This window comes from Sarcophilus harrisii, chromosome 2, assembly GCF_902635505.1.
Source record: "Sarcophilus harrisii chromosome 2, mSarHar1.11, whole genome shotgun sequence".
Classification (NCBI taxonomy): Eukaryota; Metazoa; Chordata; class Mammalia; order Dasyuromorphia; family Dasyuridae; genus Sarcophilus; species Sarcophilus harrisii.
This window is the reverse complement of record NC_045427.1, coordinates 130142185-130164344: the sequence shown is the minus strand read 5'-3', so window position 1 is coordinate 130164344 and position 22160 is coordinate 130142185. Positions and strand designations below refer to the sequence as shown.

At 34.6% G+C, this 22160-nt stretch overlaps 1 protein-coding gene across 10 annotated transcripts in view; it reads left to right on the top strand.

Moving 5' to 3' along the window:
• The window catches only part of INTS10 (integrator complex subunit 10), a 47513-nt gene that overhangs the window by 2677 nt on the left and 22676 nt on the right, over positions 1–22160 (top strand). For 4 of the 10 annotated variants that reach the window (XM_031950804.1, XM_031950803.1, XM_031950801.1 and 1 more), the window contains 10 exons: positions 1569–1672; positions 3020–3159; positions 4315–4396; positions 4693–4833; positions 7023–7088; positions 7247–7418; positions 7845–8014; positions 8369–8499; positions 18196–18352; positions 21341–21423. In XM_031950804.1, coding sequence (XP_031806664.1) covers positions 1569–1672; positions 3020–3159; positions 4315–4396; positions 4693–4833; positions 7023–7088; positions 7247–7418; positions 7845–8014; positions 8369–8499; positions 18196–18352; positions 21341–21423 — 1246 coding nt within the window. The remainder of the gene's footprint in view (positions 1–1568; positions 1673–3019; positions 3160–4314; positions 4397–4692; positions 4834–7022; positions 7089–7246; positions 7419–7844; positions 8015–8368; positions 8500–18195; positions 18353–21340; positions 21424–22160) is intronic. The other 6 variants (XM_031950802.1, XM_031950798.1, XM_031950806.1 and 3 more) reach the window with 3 other exon arrangements.

Sequence of the window (22160 nt, the reverse complement as noted above, 5' to 3'; positions counted from 1 at the left end):
GTTGGGAGTGGCATCTATCCCTTCCTCCCACTTAGTTTATTTACTTTCTTTATGTGTGTTATAGAAGCAGTATGTTAGAGCTCTTAAAGACCCAGCATCAATACCAAGAAGACCTGGGCTTACATCCCTCCCTGGCCCATGCCAGCTGTGGCCAGGGCCAAGTCGCTTCCTGCTCTTAGAGTAGACCTGCATTGGTACAAGGAGTTCCCTTCCCTGGGAATTCTGTGAAATCATAGGTTGGTGATCTCTCCCTTTTATAGTTCATATTGAGAAACAGCACAGTGTATAGAGCCAGTCTCAGAGTCAGAAAGATCTGGGTTCACGTTCTACTTCTTGCTTTGGCAAGGCATCTCAGGCCCTGCCTGCATTGGCAGAGGGGCTTTCTTCATCTGAACTTCTTGCTACCAATCAAATCGCTGGTACAGACTAAAACATTATATCTGTTTAATTGGGCACCAGGTGCTTCTTCTCTTCTCCCCTCCCCACACCCCTATTAGAATGGAAGCTCCTTGAAGTTTGGGGCAGCTCTTTGGTCTTGTCTTGTGGTACTTAATAAATGTTTATTGGAAGAATAAATGGAAGGCATAAGATAAGTACACTGAGCTTCACATGCCTTAGACTTCTGTTGCTTTCTCTTAAGCAGCCTTGTTTTTTCTTACCCATCAATTCCATTTCTCAGTAGTCTTTTTGAGTCTATTAGTATAGAGATAGACCTTTCTTCACTTAGAAGAAAGAAAAGTGGTAATTTTTGTTTTAATCAAAATTCTTTTGTCAACTTAGCACCATAGAGATCTGAGCAATACAGGATTTCTTTTTTTAAGCTGCTATTGGCAAGAAATAATAAAAACTAACACAATAGAATATTTCTTTTATAGAATATTTTGTGTTGGCTGGTCTGAACATTAACATAAGCAGATTTCCTATTTGAAAGTTTAGAATTCTAGTACGTATGTGTACACACACACACACACACAAATAAAGGATATCCCAAAAATCTTAGTGTAGTTTTAAACTTTAGTAACTTTAGAAATATATGTCACAAAGTTGTAAAAATTAACATTTGAAAGGTTAATTAGGTAACATTTAATGCAACTACTATCTTGTGATTATGTATTCTCTAGTCAGTTTTTGAATTTCATAAAACTTTCATCAATAGCTACATGGTGACTAAAAAATTAACATTTGTCATCCTAGCCTTAAGATCATCCAAAAACAAGTTTTTAGTGCATATGGCATTTTGACAGGACTCTACAATAACAAGTCTGGTGGAGATAGATCAGATGAACAAGATGCTCAGGAAAAGGACCTCCTCTCCTGATCCACCAATCTGAGAAAGTATCATCCAGAAACTATCATATATGCAATGCATAATGACAAGCTCCTCTGTCTCATTAAAATTGCAAATATATTAATCAAAATTCATAAAACTAAGTTTTAAAAATATTTTAAATTAAACTTTCAATTAATGTTTTTTTATAAGTTTGTAACATAACTTAAAACTGCTCAAGACTTTTGGGACATCCTGGCTGTACATATTTTATTTTAAAAGTATTCTTTTTTTTTTAAAGGTTTGTGAATTTTCCAGACCAACCAGTGGTATGGAGAGAAATAAGTGTTATTACTTCTGCATTAAGGAATGATTCCCAGGATAAACAAACTCAGTTTTTAAGAGGTAAGGCATGGCAATCCTACATATTATAAAGTAAACTTTTCTGAACCTCAGATTTTCTTAGCAATAAAAATTAATGGTCTTGAGCTTTGTTTCTAACTATGGGCATTGTTTCTGGCATCTAAATTTGTTTAGATGATGTCAAGGAATCCAATGAGCATTTTCTTGGAGTCCCTTAGCATCCCTGGAGAGAAATGAATTTATCATTGTTCCTGAGGAAATGTTCTAATTTAAAATAGGTGACTATTAAAAAGCCTAAAAGTAAACAAGTTACAAGTACAGAGATGAAGGAATGACTACTGTTTCTTAAGAATTTTTTTGTAATCTTTTTATTTTTTGTTAACACCAAGAAAAAAGTATCACAGTTGAAGTGATTAGAAAAACAGACTACCAAATAGCCAGATTTCTTGCAAAATGTAGAGGAAACAAAGGTTGAGATTGTTTTGTCTGTTTCATCTAGAGAAAGGAAAGCCATGGATGTCCAGTAAGAGAACACTGAATGATTTTAGGTCTTCATGAAAAAAGAAAAGTGAGGCAATCTGTCTTATTCGACTATGCAGTAATAGGCAGTAAACATTTATTAAATTCCTGCTATGTAGCAGACACTGTGCTAAGTGCAGGGGGGAGGCAAAGAAAGATTTAAAACAGTAATTATCCTGAAGGAGCTCACAATCTAATGAGGGGAGGAAACAACAAGCAATTAAGTATGAACAAATAGGTCATATGCAAGACAAATAAGAAATAATCAATGGAAGAAAGCCACAAAAATTAAATAAGGGTAGAAAGACTTCCTGTAGAAGAAAGTATTTTGGTTGCCATTTGAAGGAAGCCTAGAAAACCCAGGAGGCAGAGATGAGGAAGATGCAAGAACAAACATCCAGCCCAGGGAAAAAACTCAGGGTCAGGAGATGAAAGATCTTATTCCAAAGGCAATAAGGAATCCAGAGTTCTTGTTCTCTAAAAGAATATGTGAAAAAAATTGTAAGTGATTGGAAGACTGGAAAGGTGAAGGGAGTGTGGAGGGAAGTTAAGAAAGGTTTTTAATGCCAGGTGACTATATTTCATCTTAGATATGTTAGGAAGTTACTGAAGTTTGTGGGGGATGAGGAAGGGTATGACATGGTCAGACTTGCACTTAAGGAAAATCATTTTGACAGTACTGCTTGTGACTAGCAATAACAGAATTTCTGTTGTTAGGCTGCTATTGGCAAGACATAATAAAAATTAATACAACAGGATAAGTCTTCATTTTGTGTTGACTGGTCTGAACATTAACATGTTTTTACTCTTTTTGCCTCTGCCTCTTCTCATTTGCCAAAAATAAGAAAAAGAAAATGTTATTTTGTACAGGTCTTTTTGAAACCCTTCCTGGTCGGGTACAATGTGAGATGTTACTAAAAGCCACAGAACAATGTTTTAATACATTGGAGCGAGCAGAAATGTTACTTCTGCTTTTGAGACGTTTTCCTGAAACCGTCGTACAACATGGGGTAAGAGATTTAATACAGCTGTACCCTAATAAATGTTCCCATTCACTTGATACATTTGTTTTTCTTAGATCAGAGTGGAAGTGAACCTGATAGCTGGCAAGTAAATTCAGATATTTTCTACGTTGATTTCTCTCTATAAAAACAGTGTGATAAATAGTAATAATCTAGATTTTAAACCGAGAATCCTTAGAAATTTGCAGTATTATTGAAGATATTAAACTTTGTCTTATTATGCTACGAAAACAGTAACTGAACTGTGATAAAATATGTGCTTAGCAAGTAGTAACTATAAAAATGTTGTATTTCTTGGAACTAAACAATGTTAAATTCTTAATTTTGGTGTGCTTCAGGAATGGGATAACAATTATGTTTTGACAGTCCCGATTTGCTTCTGGCTCAATCCCTTCTTTGGCCATATTGCTTTCCTTCTGACACACTTTACCATTAGTTCTTTCAACTCTATCTAGTCAGATCTATTCTTCCTTTGACTTTGTTTGCTGTCTTGCTGACCAAATTTTCCTATTCTTTTACACTCCCCTTAGTATTTCTTTGATTTTAGCTTTTCCTCTTCTGTGCATATTACTTTTTTTACCACTGCCATGATGTAGTGTTTTGTTAAAATGTGTAATCATTAGTTTTACAAATGTGAGAAAGATTACTTTTAAAAACCCTTTCAGCCTGAAGCTCAGAAATTTACAGATGTCCTTATAATTTTAAAAAGAATTCCATCTTTCCCAGTATCTTAAGTGCTTGCCTTTCAGAGCTCTTTAGCATTGACTTCTGCAGCTATAAGAGCAAGTCCTGGTACAGTTACCCCACAGAGAAAAGTTCCCTTCTCTGTGCTTCCATACAATGTTGCAGTAATTTTCATTTTCCATACCTGATGGGATGATACCAATTTCTCAGTTTTCCCAACTAAAATAGTAAAAATGAGAATAGGTCTGATGATCTATTTAGGATTTTATTCTTGGCTTTGCCATGGATATTCCTTGATGAAAAATGAGGATATTTGATTTACAAAAAAAAAATTCATCTTTTAATACTGTATATATATATATATCCAAAATGTTATTCTGTTTCTATTATAGACTCTTAACTTTATCAGTTCTTACCAAAATCTATATTAGAATTACATTTGTTTACATTTTAAAATAGGTTGGCCTTGGAGAAACACTGTTGGAAGCTGAAAATATTGATGAACAAGAATCCCCTGTCAACTGCTTTAGAAAATTATTTGGTAAGAACAGTTTCCTTATTTCAAGCCAAGAAACATCCAGAGAGTTGGTGGGCAGGAAGCTTCCTGTTATAGTTGCCAAATGTATCAGGAGACTCAGATTAATGTAACCATTTATGTATTATGGGGTTTTAATGTAATGTCCCATTTTTCAGCACTTTTATATTTTACTTACCCAAGAAAGTATTTGCCACAGCTTTCTTCTTTAATAAGAAATTAGATCACCATATTTCCAATGAACTCTATTTTGCTGGTATTCTGATGGGGGAAAAAAACAACCTTTTCTTTTTCTTCCACAGTTTGTGATGTCCTTCCTCTAATAATTAATAACCCTGATGTTAGGTTACCTGCCAGCCTATTATATAAGTATTTGAACAAAGCAGCTGAATTTTATATTAATTATGTCACTAGGTCTACTCAGACGGAAAATCAGCATCAGGGTAAGTAAACTAGCCTGAGATTGTATTGTCAAATGTTTCCAATCAGAATGTCTTTCTTGTTTGACCTATCAGTAAACAAGTACTTATTAAATACCTACTCTGTGCTAGACATTGACAATATGAAGACAAAACACGTACACAAAATAATTTCAGAAGGATAAGCTAGAATCTGAGAGTTCAGAGGCAAGATCATTAGGATGTAGCATTTGAACTTCAAAGAAAATTGGAGCTCTTGCAAGGAGGAGAGCATATTCTGGGCCTGGGTGGCAACCTGTTCAAGAACACACAGGGGAGAGACAGACTGTTGTGTGTGAGCAACAGAAAGATACCCATTCTCATTAGACTGTCACATTGGGGTTCGTTTGGAGCCAGTTTGTTCAGGGTTTCAGATGGCAAATAGAGGAGTTTGTATTTAACTCTAAAGGTAATAGGAGAGCTACTAGAACTTAATGAACAAGGAAGTAATTGTCAGATCTCTGCTTTAAGAATAACACTCCTAACAGTTGGGTGGAAGATGAACTGTGGAACAAAGATGAGGGATTAGGAGGTTTAAGTGATTTGGCCGGACACACAAAGTAGTGAGTGTCAGGGCAGGATTTGAACTCAGGCCTTCTTTATTCTAAGGCCAGTGCTCTGTCCACTTTTCCATGTAATCTTTCTAGAGCTGAGACAGAGAAACCAATTAGAATGCTTTTTCAGTAGTCTAGATGAGAAGGGACAGTGGCCCTATAAAATGACAAGATTTGGCCATTGAATGTGTGTGGGTAGGGACAGTGAGGAATCAGGGTGGCTCTAAGGGTTCAAACATGAAGAATGGGTGCAGGAGTGTGGCACAAGTCTTATCATTACTCTACCTCATTCTTACTCATATTTACAGCATCAAAACCAAACTGGTTTGGATCCAAACGTTAGGATTCAGATTGTGATGAGTCTTTTTTGAATCTTTTCACCAATGACTCTATTTGATGGTAAAAGGGAAAGTAGCATCTAGAAGACAGAGGCAGTCATTAGGAGGGAGCATTTGAACTTTGAAGGAAATTGGAGCTCCTATGAAGTGAGGAGAACATATTCTGGACATGGTGGCGGCCAGTTGAGAAGCACACAGTGGGAGACGGACTGTTGTGTGTGAGCAATGGAAAGATACCCAGTCTGATTAGACCGTCACATTGGGGGATGTTTGGAACTAGCATATATAGGGTTGTCATTGTGGAAAGATGTGGATGAAGGAGATGGAAGTTGAGCAGTTAAGATAAGAATGAAAAGAAAAAGTCTAAAGACTGGCCAGTGCTAGAGAACCGGATAGATGCTGGGCAGTGGTATTGTTTGAATACTATATACCTAGCATGATACCAGTTCTTGCAAGAAATGAAGAAGTAGGATCATCAGGAAGATTCAGTGACAGAGATAATGCAGGCAACAAGTAGCAATAGAAGACACTGTATTGTAAAGAAGGACCATAATGTGTAGTATAGAGATTGCCATGATGGGAGGTGAGAAGCTTCATGAATAAGGAGGAACTTAAGCTTGACTTTGAAGTAGAGATAGAAAGTAGGATTTGGAAGTGCAGAGACAAGTAGGGGAAATTTTCTCTTCATAGATAAGAAATGAAAATGGTTTAGTGGCTTCAGAGAATCTTCAGAGTAAAAGAACTGTTTGTTGATATCTCATTTAGCTGTCTCATCCAACCTCCAACCAGCAATATTTTCCACAGATCTGACTAGTTTTGTAGTCTTTTCATATAAAACATTTCCAGAGATAGCTCACTGCCTCACTGGACAATTTACTCCATATTTAACAACTTTAACATTGAAATGTTTTTCCTTAATATTAATTGAATTCTGCTTCCCTGTGATTTTGCTCATTAGCCTTAGTTCTGCCCTCTTTAGCAACACAGAGTAACTGCTTCCTCTTCTCCACAATGGCCTGTGTAGCCATGTGTTGATGATCGTTATATCACTCAGGCACCTTCCCCTCCCCAAGCCTTCTCTTCTCCAGGTTAAATTTTCCCAGTTCCTTCAACCATTCCTCATAAAATGTGGCATTCAGAACTGAACACAGTATTGCAGATGTGCCTGATCATTGCCGTATACAGTGGGACTGTTACTTCCCTTGATCTGGACACTACTTGCTGTCATACAACATTAGTGCACAGAAGTTATATAGAATGCAGCTCAAAATTCTGTTCCTAGCTATACCAGTGTGTGACCTTGGACCAAAGACTTCGGGACCTCCATGTCCTAATCTTTCAAATGAAGGTAATGCCTCCTGCTTACCTCACAGAATGTGTGTCTGGGGGGTGTGGCATGTGGGCTGAGGGGCGCTTATAAAAGGAGCTCATCTTACTGTCCATCAAATGCTGTACAAGCACCAAGGCATAAGAGTGATACAGAGATTTCCCCCTTTCCTTTTTCAGGAACCCAAGATACACCTGATCTCATGTCCCCAAGCAAGCGCAGCTCTCAGAAGTACATTATAGATGGCCTGACTGAAAAGTCCTCCCAGATTGTAGACCCCTGGGAGAGGTTGTTTAAAATTTTGTCTGTCATAGGAATGAGATGTGAATGGCAGATGGATAAAGGAAGACGGTAAGTAAGGAATGGTCTTTACTCTTGCATTTGTGTCTGATCTGCTGACTTTGTTGTCACAGTTCTTTAATAAGAGGACAAATCATGCGATTTGAAAAGCCTTTTGTATGGAAGTATTCCCTGCTTTGAAACAAAGTTACATGATCTGCATTTATGTCAAATAAAAGTCTGAGGGCATTTGTTTACTTTACAAAAAAAAACTTTTTCTCACCACAGTTTTAATATGTGTCTGAGACTTTTTTCAGTAAGTCTGTCATGTCGTTTGCAGTTATAAAAACCCATTAAGTATATTTAGGCCAGGTGATATCATGTTCTTATCCCTTGCTATACTTTTTGTCTTTGTAAACATAATGCATATCGCTGTGCTATGTAAGCAGACAGTTGAATAAACATTTGGCGAACATTTGTTTATCTTTTGTCTTTCAGAAACCTTGGTGATATTTTGCATAGAATGAAAGACCTTTGCAGATACATGAATAATTTTGACACTGAAACTCATACAAAGTATAAAAATCAAATAGTGTATTCTACAATGCTTGTCTTCTTTAAGAATGCATACCAGTATGTCAGTAGCATACAGCCATCTCTCTTCCAAGGTTAGTCCTGAGATCTTGAAACAGTCCTAAATCAATGTTTATGGTGAGGGTGGAAGTGGTAAAGATGAGCATTTACGGGGTTTAGGAACAACTTTGATGGAATGTATAATTGAAATCCTTGTTATTGGGTCAAGGCTTAACTGTAGGTCATGTGTTCAGGTTTGCATTATGTTGGAATTTAGTTTTTTAATTAATGTGTTGTCTTTGAAAGGTCTCTAAAAGTGTATAAAGAAAAAAAATAATAAATGCCTGCAGTAGAATTTAGCAAAATCAGAAAAGAGTGAGGGTTGTGCTCACAAAGACTTTTTATGAATTAGGTGAAGTTTCTAAGAATACTTTTATTTTTATTTATAGGTCCGACCCCCAGTCAAGTTCCATTAGTTCTTCTTGAGGATGTATCAAATGTTTATGGTGATGTGGAAATAGATCGTAACAAACATATACATAAAAAGAGGAAACTTGCAGAAGGAAGAGAAAAAACCATGGTAACCTTTTCATTTACTCAAAATTTATACTATCAGTAACTATGGTGCTTGAGTTACATGTTTGTATTATTTTAGATCATTGTTATGGGTACCAACTGGAAATTTTTCTTTTGATCTAAAATAAAACTAGATGATGCTAGAAGGTCTGGTTAGATAATTATGTACCTTTTTAGTTTTTTGTTGCCTTGCAGAGCCTGTTCCACAAGTTGTCTTGATGATTTGAAGGATCCCACAAGGTCCAGCCTTCCTAAGATGAAGCCTGGTGTAGTGGAAAAAAGAATTGGTCTTGGACTAAAGAGACCTGGGTTCAAATCCTGCCTCTGATACTTGACAGCTCTGTAAACATAGGAAAGTCATATATCTCTCAGCCTTAGTTTCCTCATCTGTATAAAGAAAATTATAGTATTTTTACTTCTTAACTCACAAAGCTATTGTAAAAACTAGTTGATGTCATATTTATAAAGTGTTATACAAGTGTCAGCTATTCTGGTTAATTTCATCTGTCCCAAAGACTCTTTTAGAACGTCTGAATTCCCATCATTAGAGACCATCCTTTTGAGTTGTAGCACAAACATTAGAAGGGTATTTTGACAACAGACTATCTGAGAAGACTGTAACACAATTAGGAATTCTGTTCTTCCAGCCCAAGGGTGGTATTGTCTCACCCATAAGATAAACTTTGAATTCCTTCTTTTTTTCTACCATCCAAAAAAGTAAAAGGGAAGAAAGATCCTTAAGAATGTAAACTTTCTCCTAACTTATGCCAATATCCTTACCCCTTCTTCATTTTTGTTCATCAGACATTGAAAGAGAATGCAAATCAAAATAAACTACCAGTCATATTCTTTATCTATGTACAGTTAATAAGTTCCTCATCCTGTCATGTTTCATATTGTTCAACTAGCCTAAGATGGGTTTATCAGCACTCATGTAACCTTTGCTGATTTCCCTGATGATGATTTGAAAGCTCTAAATGGACTTTTACCAAGTATTGTACTACTTATCCTTTTTCCCATTCAGTCTGATTTTCATCCCAAGGTCAAATAATCTTCTTTATTCTCTTTTACAGTCTTTGAAGGAAAAAGCATCTTTCCTTTTATAACTCCAAGTTCATTTCTCTGGCTTCTGGTTGTTATAGCACTTCTTTCACAAAGATGTTGCCAGTGGACGTCTTTGTACAAATTAGAGATGTGTAAACATTTTTTCTTTCCCTCTTAGATTATTCAGTTACATTGCCTGGAGCAGAATCATCAGGCCAAAGAATGTTTATATTAACTTCAGCATACCCATTTCCTCAGATCTCCAACATTGGATTGTAACAAAAATTTTGAAAACAGGATTATAAGCACTGTGTTTAAATACTAATGATACAGAGAGAGGTAGAAGCATAATTTCTAGCTACTGGGAACTTATATTCTAATGAAGCAACATAGCAAAAATTACACACACTCTCTCTATTTATGGAAGTTATTCTCAGAGAAAAGGCACTACTATGGAAGTAGGGTTCAGGGAGAAACCACTTATAGAAAGTAGGGTTTGAACCATATCTTGAACAAAATCAGGAGACTGAGATTAGTAGGGGAGAGCATTCCAGGTTAACCAGGGAAATGACATGGAATTAGGAGATAAAATTTCATGTGTGAAGAGCAGTAAAGTCCAAGTTGCTGACAGTACATAGAAAAAGTGGAGGGGAGAAAAATATAAGAAGACTGGGAAGGGATGAGAAGGTATCAGGTTACAGAAGGCCAAACATGGACTTTATATTTTATCCTGAGAGAAGGGAGCCACCGGACTTATGTGACCAGGGGAATGATGGGGGGAGACCTGAGCTTTAGGGAAATAGTTTGAGCAGCTTTTTTTTTTTAATAATAATTTTTTTCAAAATATATGCAAAGATAGTTTTCAATATTCACCCTTGCAAAACCTTGTGTTCCAAAGTTTTCTCCTTTCTCTCTCCCCACTCCCTCCCCTAGATAACAAGTAATCCAATATATGTTAAACATGTGCAATTCTTTTATTCATATTTCCATAATTATCATGTTGCACAAGAAAAATCAGATCAAAAAGGAAAAAAATGAAAGAAAAAAAAGCATGCAAGCAAACAACAATAAAAAAGATGAAAATACTATGTTGTGGTCCACACTCAGTCTCCACAGTCCTCTCTCTGAGTGCAAATGGTTCTCTCTATCACAAATCTATTGGAACTTGTCTGAATCACTTCATTGTTGAGAAGAGCTACATCTATCAGAATTGATCATTGCATGATCTTGTTGCTGTGTATAATGATCTCCTAGTTCTACTCGCTTCACTTAGCATCAGTTCATGTCTTTCCAGGCCTTTCTGAAATCATCCTGCTGATCATTTCTTACAGAACAATAATATAATCCATTCCATTTATATACCATAACTTATTCAGCCATTCTCCATCTGATGGGCAGCCAATCAATTTTGAGTTACAAAAAGGACTGCTACAGACATTTTTGCACATGTGGGTCCTTTCCCCCTCTTTATGATCTTTTGGAGATACAGGCCCAGTAGAGACACTGCTGGACACAGTTTGATAGTCCTTTGGGAATAGTTCCATATTGTTCTCTAAAATGATTGGGTCAGTTCACAACTCCACCAACAATGTATTAGTGTCCCAGTTTTCCCACATCTCCAACATTCATCATTATTTTTTCTTGTCATTTTAGCCAGTCTGAGAGGTGTATAGTGGTATCTGAGAGTTGCCTTAATTTGTACTTCTCTGATTGATAGTGGTTTAGAGCATTTTTTCATATGACTGGAAATGGTTTTAGTTTCTTCATCTGAAAATTGTCTATTCATATCCTTTGACTATTTGTCAATTGGAGAATGACTTGTATTCTTATAAATGAGTCAATTCTCTATGTATTTTAGAAATGAGGCCTTTATTAGAACCCTTGAATGTAAAGATTTTTTCCCCAGTTTTCTGCTTCCCTTCTAATCTTGTCTGTATTGGTTTTGTTTATACAAATGCTTTTTAATTTAATATAATCAAAATTAACTGCTTTTGCATCTGATACTGTACTCTAGTTCTTTGGCCATAAATTCCTTCTCCATAGATCTGAGAGGTAGACCATCCTTTGTTCTTCTAATTTGCTTATAGTATCACTCTTTATATCTAAATCATGAACTCATTTCAATCTGATCTTGGTAAAGGGTGTTAGTTTTGGTCAATACCTAGTTTCTGCTATAACATTTTCCAGTGTTAACAATTCTCAGCAATTTTTTGTCAAATAATTAGTTCTTATCCCATAAGGTGGGGTCTTTGAGTTTATCAAACACTAGATTACTGTAGTTCTTGCCTATTGTGAATTCTGAATCTAATCTATTCCACTGATCCACTACTCATTTCTTAGCCAGCACCAAACGGTTTTTGATGACCACTGCTTTATAAAATAGTTTTAGATCTGGTACAGCTAGGCCACCTTCATTTGTATTTTTTTCCAATTAATTCCAATGAAATTCTCTACCTTTTGTTCTTTCAGATGAACTTTTTTATTATTTTCTTAGCTCTATAAAGTAGTTTGTTGGCAGTTTGATTGGTACGGCACTAAATAAGTAGGTTAATTTAGGTAAAATTGTTGTTTTTATTATATTAGCTCAGTCTACCCATGAGCACTTGATATTCTTCCAGTTATTTAGATCTGACTTTATTTGTGTAGAAAATGTTTTGTAATTCTGTTCATATCATTCCTGACTTTATCTTGGTAGATAGACTCCCAAATATTATCTAGTTATTTTAAATGGAATTTCTCTTTGTATCTCTTGCTGCTGGACTTTGTTGGTAATATCTAAAAATGCTAATGATTTATGAGGATTTATTTTGTATTCTGCAACTTTGCTAAAGTTGCTAATTGTTTCTTAGAGTTTTTAAGTTGATTCTCTAAGTATACCATCATATCATCTGCAGAGTGATAATTTGGTTTTCTCATTATACCTACTCTAATTCCTTTAATCTCTTTTTCTTATTGCCAAAGTTAACATTTTTAATACAATATTGAATAGTAATGGTGAAAGTGGGAAACCTTGTTTCACCCCTGATCTTATTGGGAATGCTTCTAGTCTATCGCCATTACATATGATGCTTGCTGATGGATTTAGCTAGATGGTACTGATCATTTTAAGGAAAACTTTATTTATTCCTATGTTGAGCAGCTTTTTATTGGTTGTATTGAGTAAGGAGAGCCTTGAAGTGGCAAGACTAATCAGAAAGCTCTTACAGGAGTCCATGAGGGCTTTGGATGGTGGCCGTGAGAATGGAGAGAAAGGGAGACATAGGTAAGTAGGTAGGTAGGTAGACAGATAGATAGATAGATAGACAGACAGACATTTTTATATAGAGAAAGATATCTATATCTATATAGAGAGATATAGATATAGATATTATGAAGATATTATGAAGGTAGAAATAATAAAGTTTAGCAAAAGATTGAGTTTTGGGTGAGAATCAAGACATAAAATTAGGGTGCTGATGCCCATGAATGAATCAGCATTTATTAAACAATTATTATGTACAAAAGGAGACAACAAGGTGGTACAGTGGATGGAGCACTGGGCCTGGAGTTCAAATCCAGTCTTGCACTGTGTGATCCTGGGCAATGCCCTATGGTCCTCAGTGTTAAAGACCATGCCTAGGTAAAGGGGCAGGTCAATTCTCCGAGAGCCTCCACAGCTGTGAATCATATCACTTGAAGGAGTTGCAAAGCAGCCTTCGCAGATGTTCCTTGTGGATTGGGAATGAAATAAATTGGAGGCAAGAGGGAAGAGGAAAGAGGTCAGACAGTGCAAATGCCTCTCAGTCTCTTTGTATCATCATCATCCTCTCACATGAACAGATCCATTCTATAGGTCTCAGTTAGACCTCCAGCAGCCATTGGCAGGTAGCTCTCATATCCCAACACCTCAGGGTGTGGTGCAGTTGAGAATGTTTTAATGTCATTTCTCTTGATAAAGTCCTGTCAGTTTCTGATGTTGAACCACTTAGGAGTGACAAAGACATTAGTATCAAGAACTTTCTTTTCTGGGTCTTTCACAAATGTTGCTATTGCATCTACAGGATAGTTGCCAAGCCACATCTCCCCAAGGATTGCTTCTAATTATGATAGCTATGAACTTTGGGTTGGAAGCATTGCCATTCCAAAGACTTGAATTCAGGGTCCTGAGCTGTCACTTACAGGGTCTGCAAGATGATGAGACTCAAAATGGCAGTGGTGATTGGACTTTTCTAGCACATAATGATAGAGAAGTTTGGAAGAGGGGAAGCAGCTCTTGTAAGAAAAATAAGTTCTGGTTTGGACAAGTTGAATTTGAAGTGCCTTCAGGATATCTAGTTAGAATTGTCCAAGAGGAAGTTGTGATGCATAACTACAGGTCAGGAGAGAGAGTTAAATAAAGTAGATCTGAGAATCATTTGCATTGAAATATCCTTGAACCCATAGTTGCTGTGTGGATCACTAAGGGAAAGTCTAGAAGTGAAGGAGAAAGAGAACGGCTCACACTTTGGAGAGTGACACTTCTTTACCTACTTTTCTTAGTGTGTAACACTAATAATAATAAGTAATAAGGGTGTGACAATAAAGTTTTAATATTTATTTCTTTAAGAGCAAGTGTGATTTTTTACATATGATAATTTACTATTTTCTTTGACTGTTAACCAAATGGAATCTTCATAAATTTGTGTCAGTTCTTTCCCTATTTTGAATAATAAGACTTTTTAACATCAGTTTTTCACTTTCCTTTTGCATGATGAAATGTAATAAAATTTAATGAAATATTAACACGTTTTAAAGTTTGTATATATTTAGACGTCCATCCTATCACTTTAATTTCTTTAATAATCAAGAATTATCTCCCCCTCCATGAGTGGTATAAATATATTGTTTTATTTTAGTGCTTTAAAAATTATTCATTTGTTTATCCATCAAGAATTTGTTTCATTGTACAACATAAAAGATGAAGCCAGGTTCATTCTTTACTGATTTTTTTTTTTTTTAGTTCATAATTTTTTTTTTGGTAAGGAAGCTCCCTTTATCAGTGCAGATTTATATCTGTTCTACAATTTATAATCTTAAGTTACCTGGGGCACTGAGGGAATTACCTAGGGCACCCAGTCAGTGTATGTCAGAAATGTGTCAGATGTCTTCCTGATTATCTGTAAATTGGGACTTGACAAACTATTACCCCAAGTTCCACAGCCTTCACGATAAGAGTGGTGTTTACATTTTTAAAAATACAATAAAATATTATATTAAAATATAAAATATAAAAACCATTCTCAACAGCAATAGTTTGCTGACCTAACATTGATTAGAGTTATAATAATCAGAATTTAGGCCTTTTACTGCTCACCTTCATTGGTGACCTACATACCTTCCTTTGTCTAGCTTTCTGGAGGGCCTTTGGACCAGCCTTGTTCTCAGCAGAATAATCACCATGAGAATAGTCAGGGATAAAATCCAAAGTCTTTATTGTCTCCTTCAGTCTCCCAGTCTGCGTCAACAGTCTCAGTCAGCCAGCAGTCTGCACATCTCAATGTAATGTCCTGCTTTCTAGAGCCCCAACACCGGGGTGGACTAAAATATAGCATCCAGACTAGCTCATTGGAGGATCTTGGGACCAGCCAGAGTCCTTGGTTTTAGTGGAGAAGTGGTGAAGGTAGGAGAGCCACCATGAGGCTGGTCAAGTCTTCTCTTCTGTGGCTGAGTTTGTCGAGTTTGTCCCTAGTTTATATACTTTATTACAGTTAAATAAATTCATCATATTGAGCATACGCCAATCATTATATCACTAGAGAACCATTATTTGTTGTAAGATTAAATCACTCATACTGAACTAGAGAATTGTTAATCACCATGCTAAACTAGATAACCATTGTCTTATCAGTTCCACTGAGTTAACACCTTGTGGTAAGAATCCTTGCCTCAAGTATATTTCTCCAGAGTTCTGGCCCATTACACCTTCCCCATGACTTATGCTCTCTTACTGCCACTGCTCTTTTTTCTTATCTCAAGTTTTTTTTTTCTGATTTCCTACCCTTAACAACAGTACACACCATTTAGGATACCCAGTGCACAAGACACATAAAATCACAAGTGAAAAAGATCAAAGGTAGAAGGGCTAATCTCTAAATCTTGTGACAATGCCAGTTTACACAAGATGATCCATATTTTACTATCTGTGTGACACTGTGCAAGTCAGTCATTCAGTGTTGTGTATTAAGTATCTGCTATGTGCCAGGCACTATACTAAGCAGCTAGAGATACAAAGAAAGGTAAAAGTAGTCCCTGTTCTGGAGAAGCTAACAAGAAACTTAAATTTATTCATTGATTGTTTGTTGTCCTTCAAGGTCTCGAATTTATGTATATGTTATTTACTGTGTTAAAAGAAAATTTCATTTATTTCTATGCTTTCCAGAGTTTTTAATAGAAATAAGTACTGAATGTTATCAAAAAATCTTTTCTGCATGTATTGATATCATGTTTTTAAATTATTATTATTTATATTATTAACTATAGTTTATTGTATTTATAATCTGCCTTATGCTGAATCAATCCTGCATTCTTGGTATAAGCCCAACCTGATCATAGTGTATAATCTTTCTAATACATTGTGATAGGCTACTTAGTTACATTTTATTTAAAATGTTTTTATCAATATTCTTTAGTAATATTGATCTTTTAACTGTATAAATATGTATACATATATTGGATTTAACATATGTTTTAACATACTTAACATGTATTGGACTACCTGCCTTCTAGGAGTGGGGATGGGAGGAAGAAAGGGATAATTTGGAACAGAAGACTTTGCAAGGGTCAATATTGAAAAATTACCCATGCATATGTTTTGTAAATAAAAAACTTTAATTAAAAAAAAAGAAAGAAAAGAAGGCACTCTACTCTATGAGCAAAGCAGCATTTCAATAGCTAAAAAAAAGTGAGATGTGGAGATTTAGAGACATTTCCACTCTAAATGTTCATATGAATTATTTGTGCTGACCTGTGTTAGAGCCTTGCAAGCTTGTATTGGTCTGATTAAACAGTTTGACCCTATTAAAAAAAAAAAAAAAAACAAGAATATTGATCTTTAATTTTCTTTCTCTGCTTTTTCTCTCCCTGGTTAAGGTATTAGGATCATATCATAGTAAGAGATGGAAGGATTTCTGCTTTTTGTAATATATCAATTTTATATATCAATGGAATATATCAATAGAATCAATTTTCTAATACTTGGTTAAATTTACTTATAAATCTATTTGACAGAATTTTTTTCTTCTTGGGAAGTTCATTTATGGCTCATTCAATTTTATTTATTCATTTGTTTATAGGTGGCGAATTAGTTAAATTATCTGTTTCTTTTGTTTACAAAAATATAAAATATTTAGCTAATACTCATCCATTTCTTCTAAGTTATCAACACATGTAACTGGGCAAAATACTTTCTGATAATTTCTTTTATTTCCTCTTCAGTTATTGTGAGTTCTTTTTCATTTTAATATACACTTCATTTTCCTGCTTTTGGTAAAAATCACATTAGCCATTTGTTAATAAAAACCATTTAGAATTAAACATTTTCCCCTAAAAATTATTTTAGATGCATCCCTTAAGTTTTGCTATATTTTTGGTTGTCATTTTTCTTCCATGAAATTTTCTGTTGATTTCTGTAATTTAATTTTTGACCCACCAGTTTTTTAGTCTCCAATCACTTTTTTAAACCTTTCTTTAAGGTCCCTTTATTGAATATATATTTTTTATTGTATCAGACTCGATACATGATGTGTTTAATATTTCTGCTTCACTTTATCTTTGCAAAGGTCTTTGTGCCCTAACACAGTCAATTTTTTTAATGCCATATATGACTATGTTCCTTTCTATCTATCCCATTCAGTAATTGTCACATATCTAGCATAGTTAATTTTTCTAGATTTCTGTTCAGTTCCTTAACTTCTCTCTTGTTTATCTTAAGAATTAAATTTGATCTGAAAGATGTATGTTGAACTCTTTCACTTATAAAAGCTTAATTTTCAAAACTTAATTTCCAGGAAGTAGAGAACTCCCTATACTTTTTTATTTTATTTTTATAATTTTTTTTTTGTTTACTGTCATATTATATTTGAGTCATATGGATGTCAAATAGCCTGTTTTTTTTCCATATCTAAATAATCACTGCTACACTATTCCCAAAAGTCAGCCTCAAATCAGTCTACTCTGTACAAGGCCTCTACTTGATCACCTTTAGTGAGAGAATTTTACTACCTTCTAAGGCAATCTGTTTAACTTATGAATAGTTCTCTGTTGGGAAATTTTTCCTTACATTGATCCTCTCTTATTTTGCCCTGTGGAGCAAGGCAGAACAAGTTCAAATATTTTTTTCCACATGAAAACCATTTAAGAACTTGGACACAGCTCTAAATCTCTACTCCATCCACTCTTCCCCCAGTATGTTTTTGTTATTGAGACACAGAGTTAAACATGATAAAATCATATAAGAGAAACTTATTAAATCTTTGTTGAACTGAAGGTAGTTTATTATGTCACTTTCTCTGCTTCTAATCTATAATATGCTATCTTTACAATCTCCTGAGATGAGACAAATATTTTTATTTAAAATGTGATGTGGAATAGATAAGTTAGTTATAGAAAGTTGAATTAAACACATTTTTTTTTTTTAAAGCAGAGTTCTGATGATGAAGAATGTTCAGGAAAAGGAAGAAGTCGACACATTGTTGTTAATAAAGCAGAACTTGTCAATTCAGTTGAAGTCCTAGAAAGCTTCAAATTGGCACGTGATAGTTGGGAACTGCTCTATTCTCTAGATTTCCTTGACAAGGGTAAGGAATGTTCTCACATCAAACTGACTTGTTTGTGTTATTTCAGTAGTGCCTAGTTGGACTGTACAAATGATTGGAAATAGTACATCATTTTAAGCCTTTTTAAACTTTTGAACAGAAATCATCCATTGCTAATGTTGCTTTGTGGTTTTAAAATGCTAATTCTTGGCTGCACCTGATGATTTTCAAGAATGTTTTATAAACACTTTTCATATTTTTGGCCTTTCCCCTCCAATTCTTTTCCCTCTTTGCTATGGTCTTTTGTTCTTTCTTATTCTCTGTTGGCTCTTCCAAAACATGTGGGTGAATATACGATAGAATAAGCATTTAGCTTCATTCCCCTTTGCCCACACTTTTTCCTAAAAATAAATATATCTGAAACTATAACCTGGCATTTGGGGCAGAGGTTGCAGGGGAAGGGACAGTACAGCTTATGAAAATACAACAGAGGGAAAAGGGTTTATATTGTGATGAAAAGAAGAATAGTTAAACATTGTTTACAGATTCCTTTACCATGGATTTCCTGACCATGATCATTTTTACTAAACTTTTTTGGAAGGAGAAAAGTTTTGTTTTTTTACATCACAGTATAACCAATTGTATTATTCACTTACTGGTCACCCTCACACAACTCTTACTTGGTATCCTTACTAATTCTGAATGGAACATTCTAAAACTCTCCAACCAGCATTCCCCATTGTCCTAGCCACCCTGCTCTGGTTGTTACCAGTTAACCAAAGAATTTCTTAAAATATTGTCCCTAGAATCGACATAGTACTGCAGGTTTAGCCTTAGCAGAGAATGTGGGATTATCCCCTTTTTTTTTTTTTTTTTTTTTTTTTTTTTTTTTTTTTTTTTTTGTATTCCATTCTTTTCTCAATTCAACCCAGAACTTCACTGATTTGTTTGTTTGTTTTGCTCTATCATGTTTGACTCTTAATGGAACTTAATGGAATTTAAAGTTCACCAAAATCCCCATATCTTTTTCAGATCAAATGCTATCTAGCCATGTTTCCCCCATCTTAGACTTTAAGAAGTTACTTTTTGAAACCAAAGTATAGGACTGTAACATTTATTCTTCTTAAATTTCATCTTATTATATTCAGCCCAGAATTCTAGCTTATTGACATTTTTATGGAACTTGTCATCAAAAACTTTAGTTTTCCTTTCCAATATTTAGCTCTTATAAATTTGATTTGCCCTAATTCAAACTATTAAAAATGTTAACTATTACAAGATCACTGATAATTTCATTTAGATTTATTCTGTGGTATAGGTATTTTAGCAATTATAGATTCCCACTTACTTTCCCATTGTCTAGCCTCCATCTTTCCATCTTGTCCACGAGACTAGTATAAGAAATTTTTGTTCAGTGATTTACTGAAATCTAGGTAAACTAAATTTCCATATTATAGAATTTTCCTGACAAAAATTCCCTGACGTTTTTCAAAGGGAAATGAAGTAAATCTGGCATGATTTACTTTGTTGTTTCTTAGTAATCTCTGCTTTCTTTTGTAGATATTTACTGTCTCTTTATTAATATTATGTTCTAGAATTTTGCCAAGAATGGTCACAAGTTTAGAATTTGAAGACTTTGCCTTTTCCCATATTTCTGAAAATTAGGACATTTTACCTATTTCAGGCCTATGGTATCTTTCCCATTTCAGGCACTGCTAGTAGTATCTCAGAAAGCATGTCCTCAGATTCTTTCTATATCTTGGGACCTGGTCACTTGATCTCTCTGAGGACTGTTAGGTGCTCTTATCACTTCTCTTAGGTTTCTTATTATTATTATCCATGTTTGTTCTATTCTATTCCAAAGGTCCTTGGCAAAGAAGATAAATACAAAATAAAAGTTGTTGCTTATAATTGTCTTCTCCCCTCTACCATCTCTTTCCAATCATTTTTTCCCTTAACATGTTTTTTCTTGTTTCTTGTTTACTATTAAAAGTAGAAAATTCTTTTTCCGTGTTATTCTTTGATCATTTACTTTCTTCTTTTAATGTTAAGTGTAGCTTCTTTCCAATAAGGTATGTTCTAGAGCCATATTGAGTTTTGCATTTTACTATACCAACTATCAGTTGGTACTTATGAGGTGAAATTTACTTCATTGAGTTAGAATCTCTAATTCACCTTGGTTGTTCTCCATATTTTTTGTCACCATCCCCATTGCTAGGAGAAAGAGGGATGGAGTTCTGGAATATTAGAACTGTGGGACATGTTTCAATAAGAGTATGATGTAGTGAATAAAGTGCTGGATGTGGAGCTCTGAAAATCTGGTTTAGGATCATGCCTCTGTTACTTTTATCAGTGTGTGATCATGAGCGAGGCCTCTAATCACTTTGAGTTTCAGCTTCTTCACATTTAAAGTGGGGGTAACACCCCACAAGATTATTTAAGGATTAAGCAAATGAGATAATGTAGATATTTTCCAGATTTTCGAGTGCTGTGTAAATGCCAACTATCATTAATATATGTTACTATTGTCATCATCTTGTTCGATGGGATTGATGCAAATAATTCAGGAACAGGGTCACTCCTGCTATCATTTTTTTATTTTTAATTTCGGTGAAATGTTGCACAAGTGACTAAAAAGGTTGCTTTTTGGTAGCTGAATAGCATTCAAAATGTAGCAAGAAGGTAAACTCATCTTTTATAGGCTCCATGAAAACAACTTCAAAGGACAACTCCAAAGGCACACAGAATGGCAGATTATCCTATCAGGATGAATATATATTTTGTCCTTCTTGAAGTTACTCATTTATTGTATATTTGCATATACAAGTATATATCTTATACTATTGCATATGGTGGGGTTTTTTACGTAGTGTACAATATAGAATATAGAAAAAAATAGGCTTTTGTAAGATGCCAACCATAATTTATCTTATTGATTCTGAGCATCCTGATTTACAAAAAACTCGCCTATATGTAACCTTCCTGTACAATAAATCTTTTCAGTAAATTTGCCTTTTTTGTTTCATACAGAATTTACAAGAATATGTTTAGCATGGAAAACAGACACCTGGCTTTGGCTACGAATCTTTCTCACTGACATGATTATTTATCAGGTAAAATGAAACATACTAAATTCCATTTAGAAAAGATCTTGCTTCCATTTTAATGGTGTGCAGGATTTTGCTTTTATTCTATCAAATAGTCTACATGTATCTTTTAAACTTTGCTCATTTGTAGTCTTCATAAGTATGGTCCATTGATACAGAACTCTCAATTCATACTCACAGTAATATATAAATATGTTTTGTTAAATATAAAGAACAAAGTGTCCTAAACCTGTCACAGAAATCCTTGGATGGTTTTTTTGAAGTAGAAAAGAGAAACTTTTTGGACCCTTTTGTATTGAGATATAGCCTTTGTGGCCTTAGATTTGAATCATCTAACCTTAAAGTAAAAAGAGTAAATGATCAAAGAATAAGATGAAAATATAATTTTCTACTTTCAGAAGTGAGTTCAGGGAGAAGGGACAAGTAGGCTTATTACATTTGTTAATTAAATAATTTGAAGAGCCGAGGTTCACTTGGACTTGGGTCATTTTAACTAATTAATTATAAAGGTTATATTGCTTTCAGAAAAATAAGAAAAAGTAAATGACATAAATAAAATGAAGAGAAACATCAGAAATGCTAAGGTGAATAATAAAGGAATAACAACTTAATGGAAGAAATTGTTTTAATAATCTTATGATTTTTCTCTTTCTTTGTATTAACAACCAGCTATCAAGAAGATGGGAATAGCATTTATACTTGCTCTGACTTTTACATTTATATTTTTTAGCACAAACTCTACT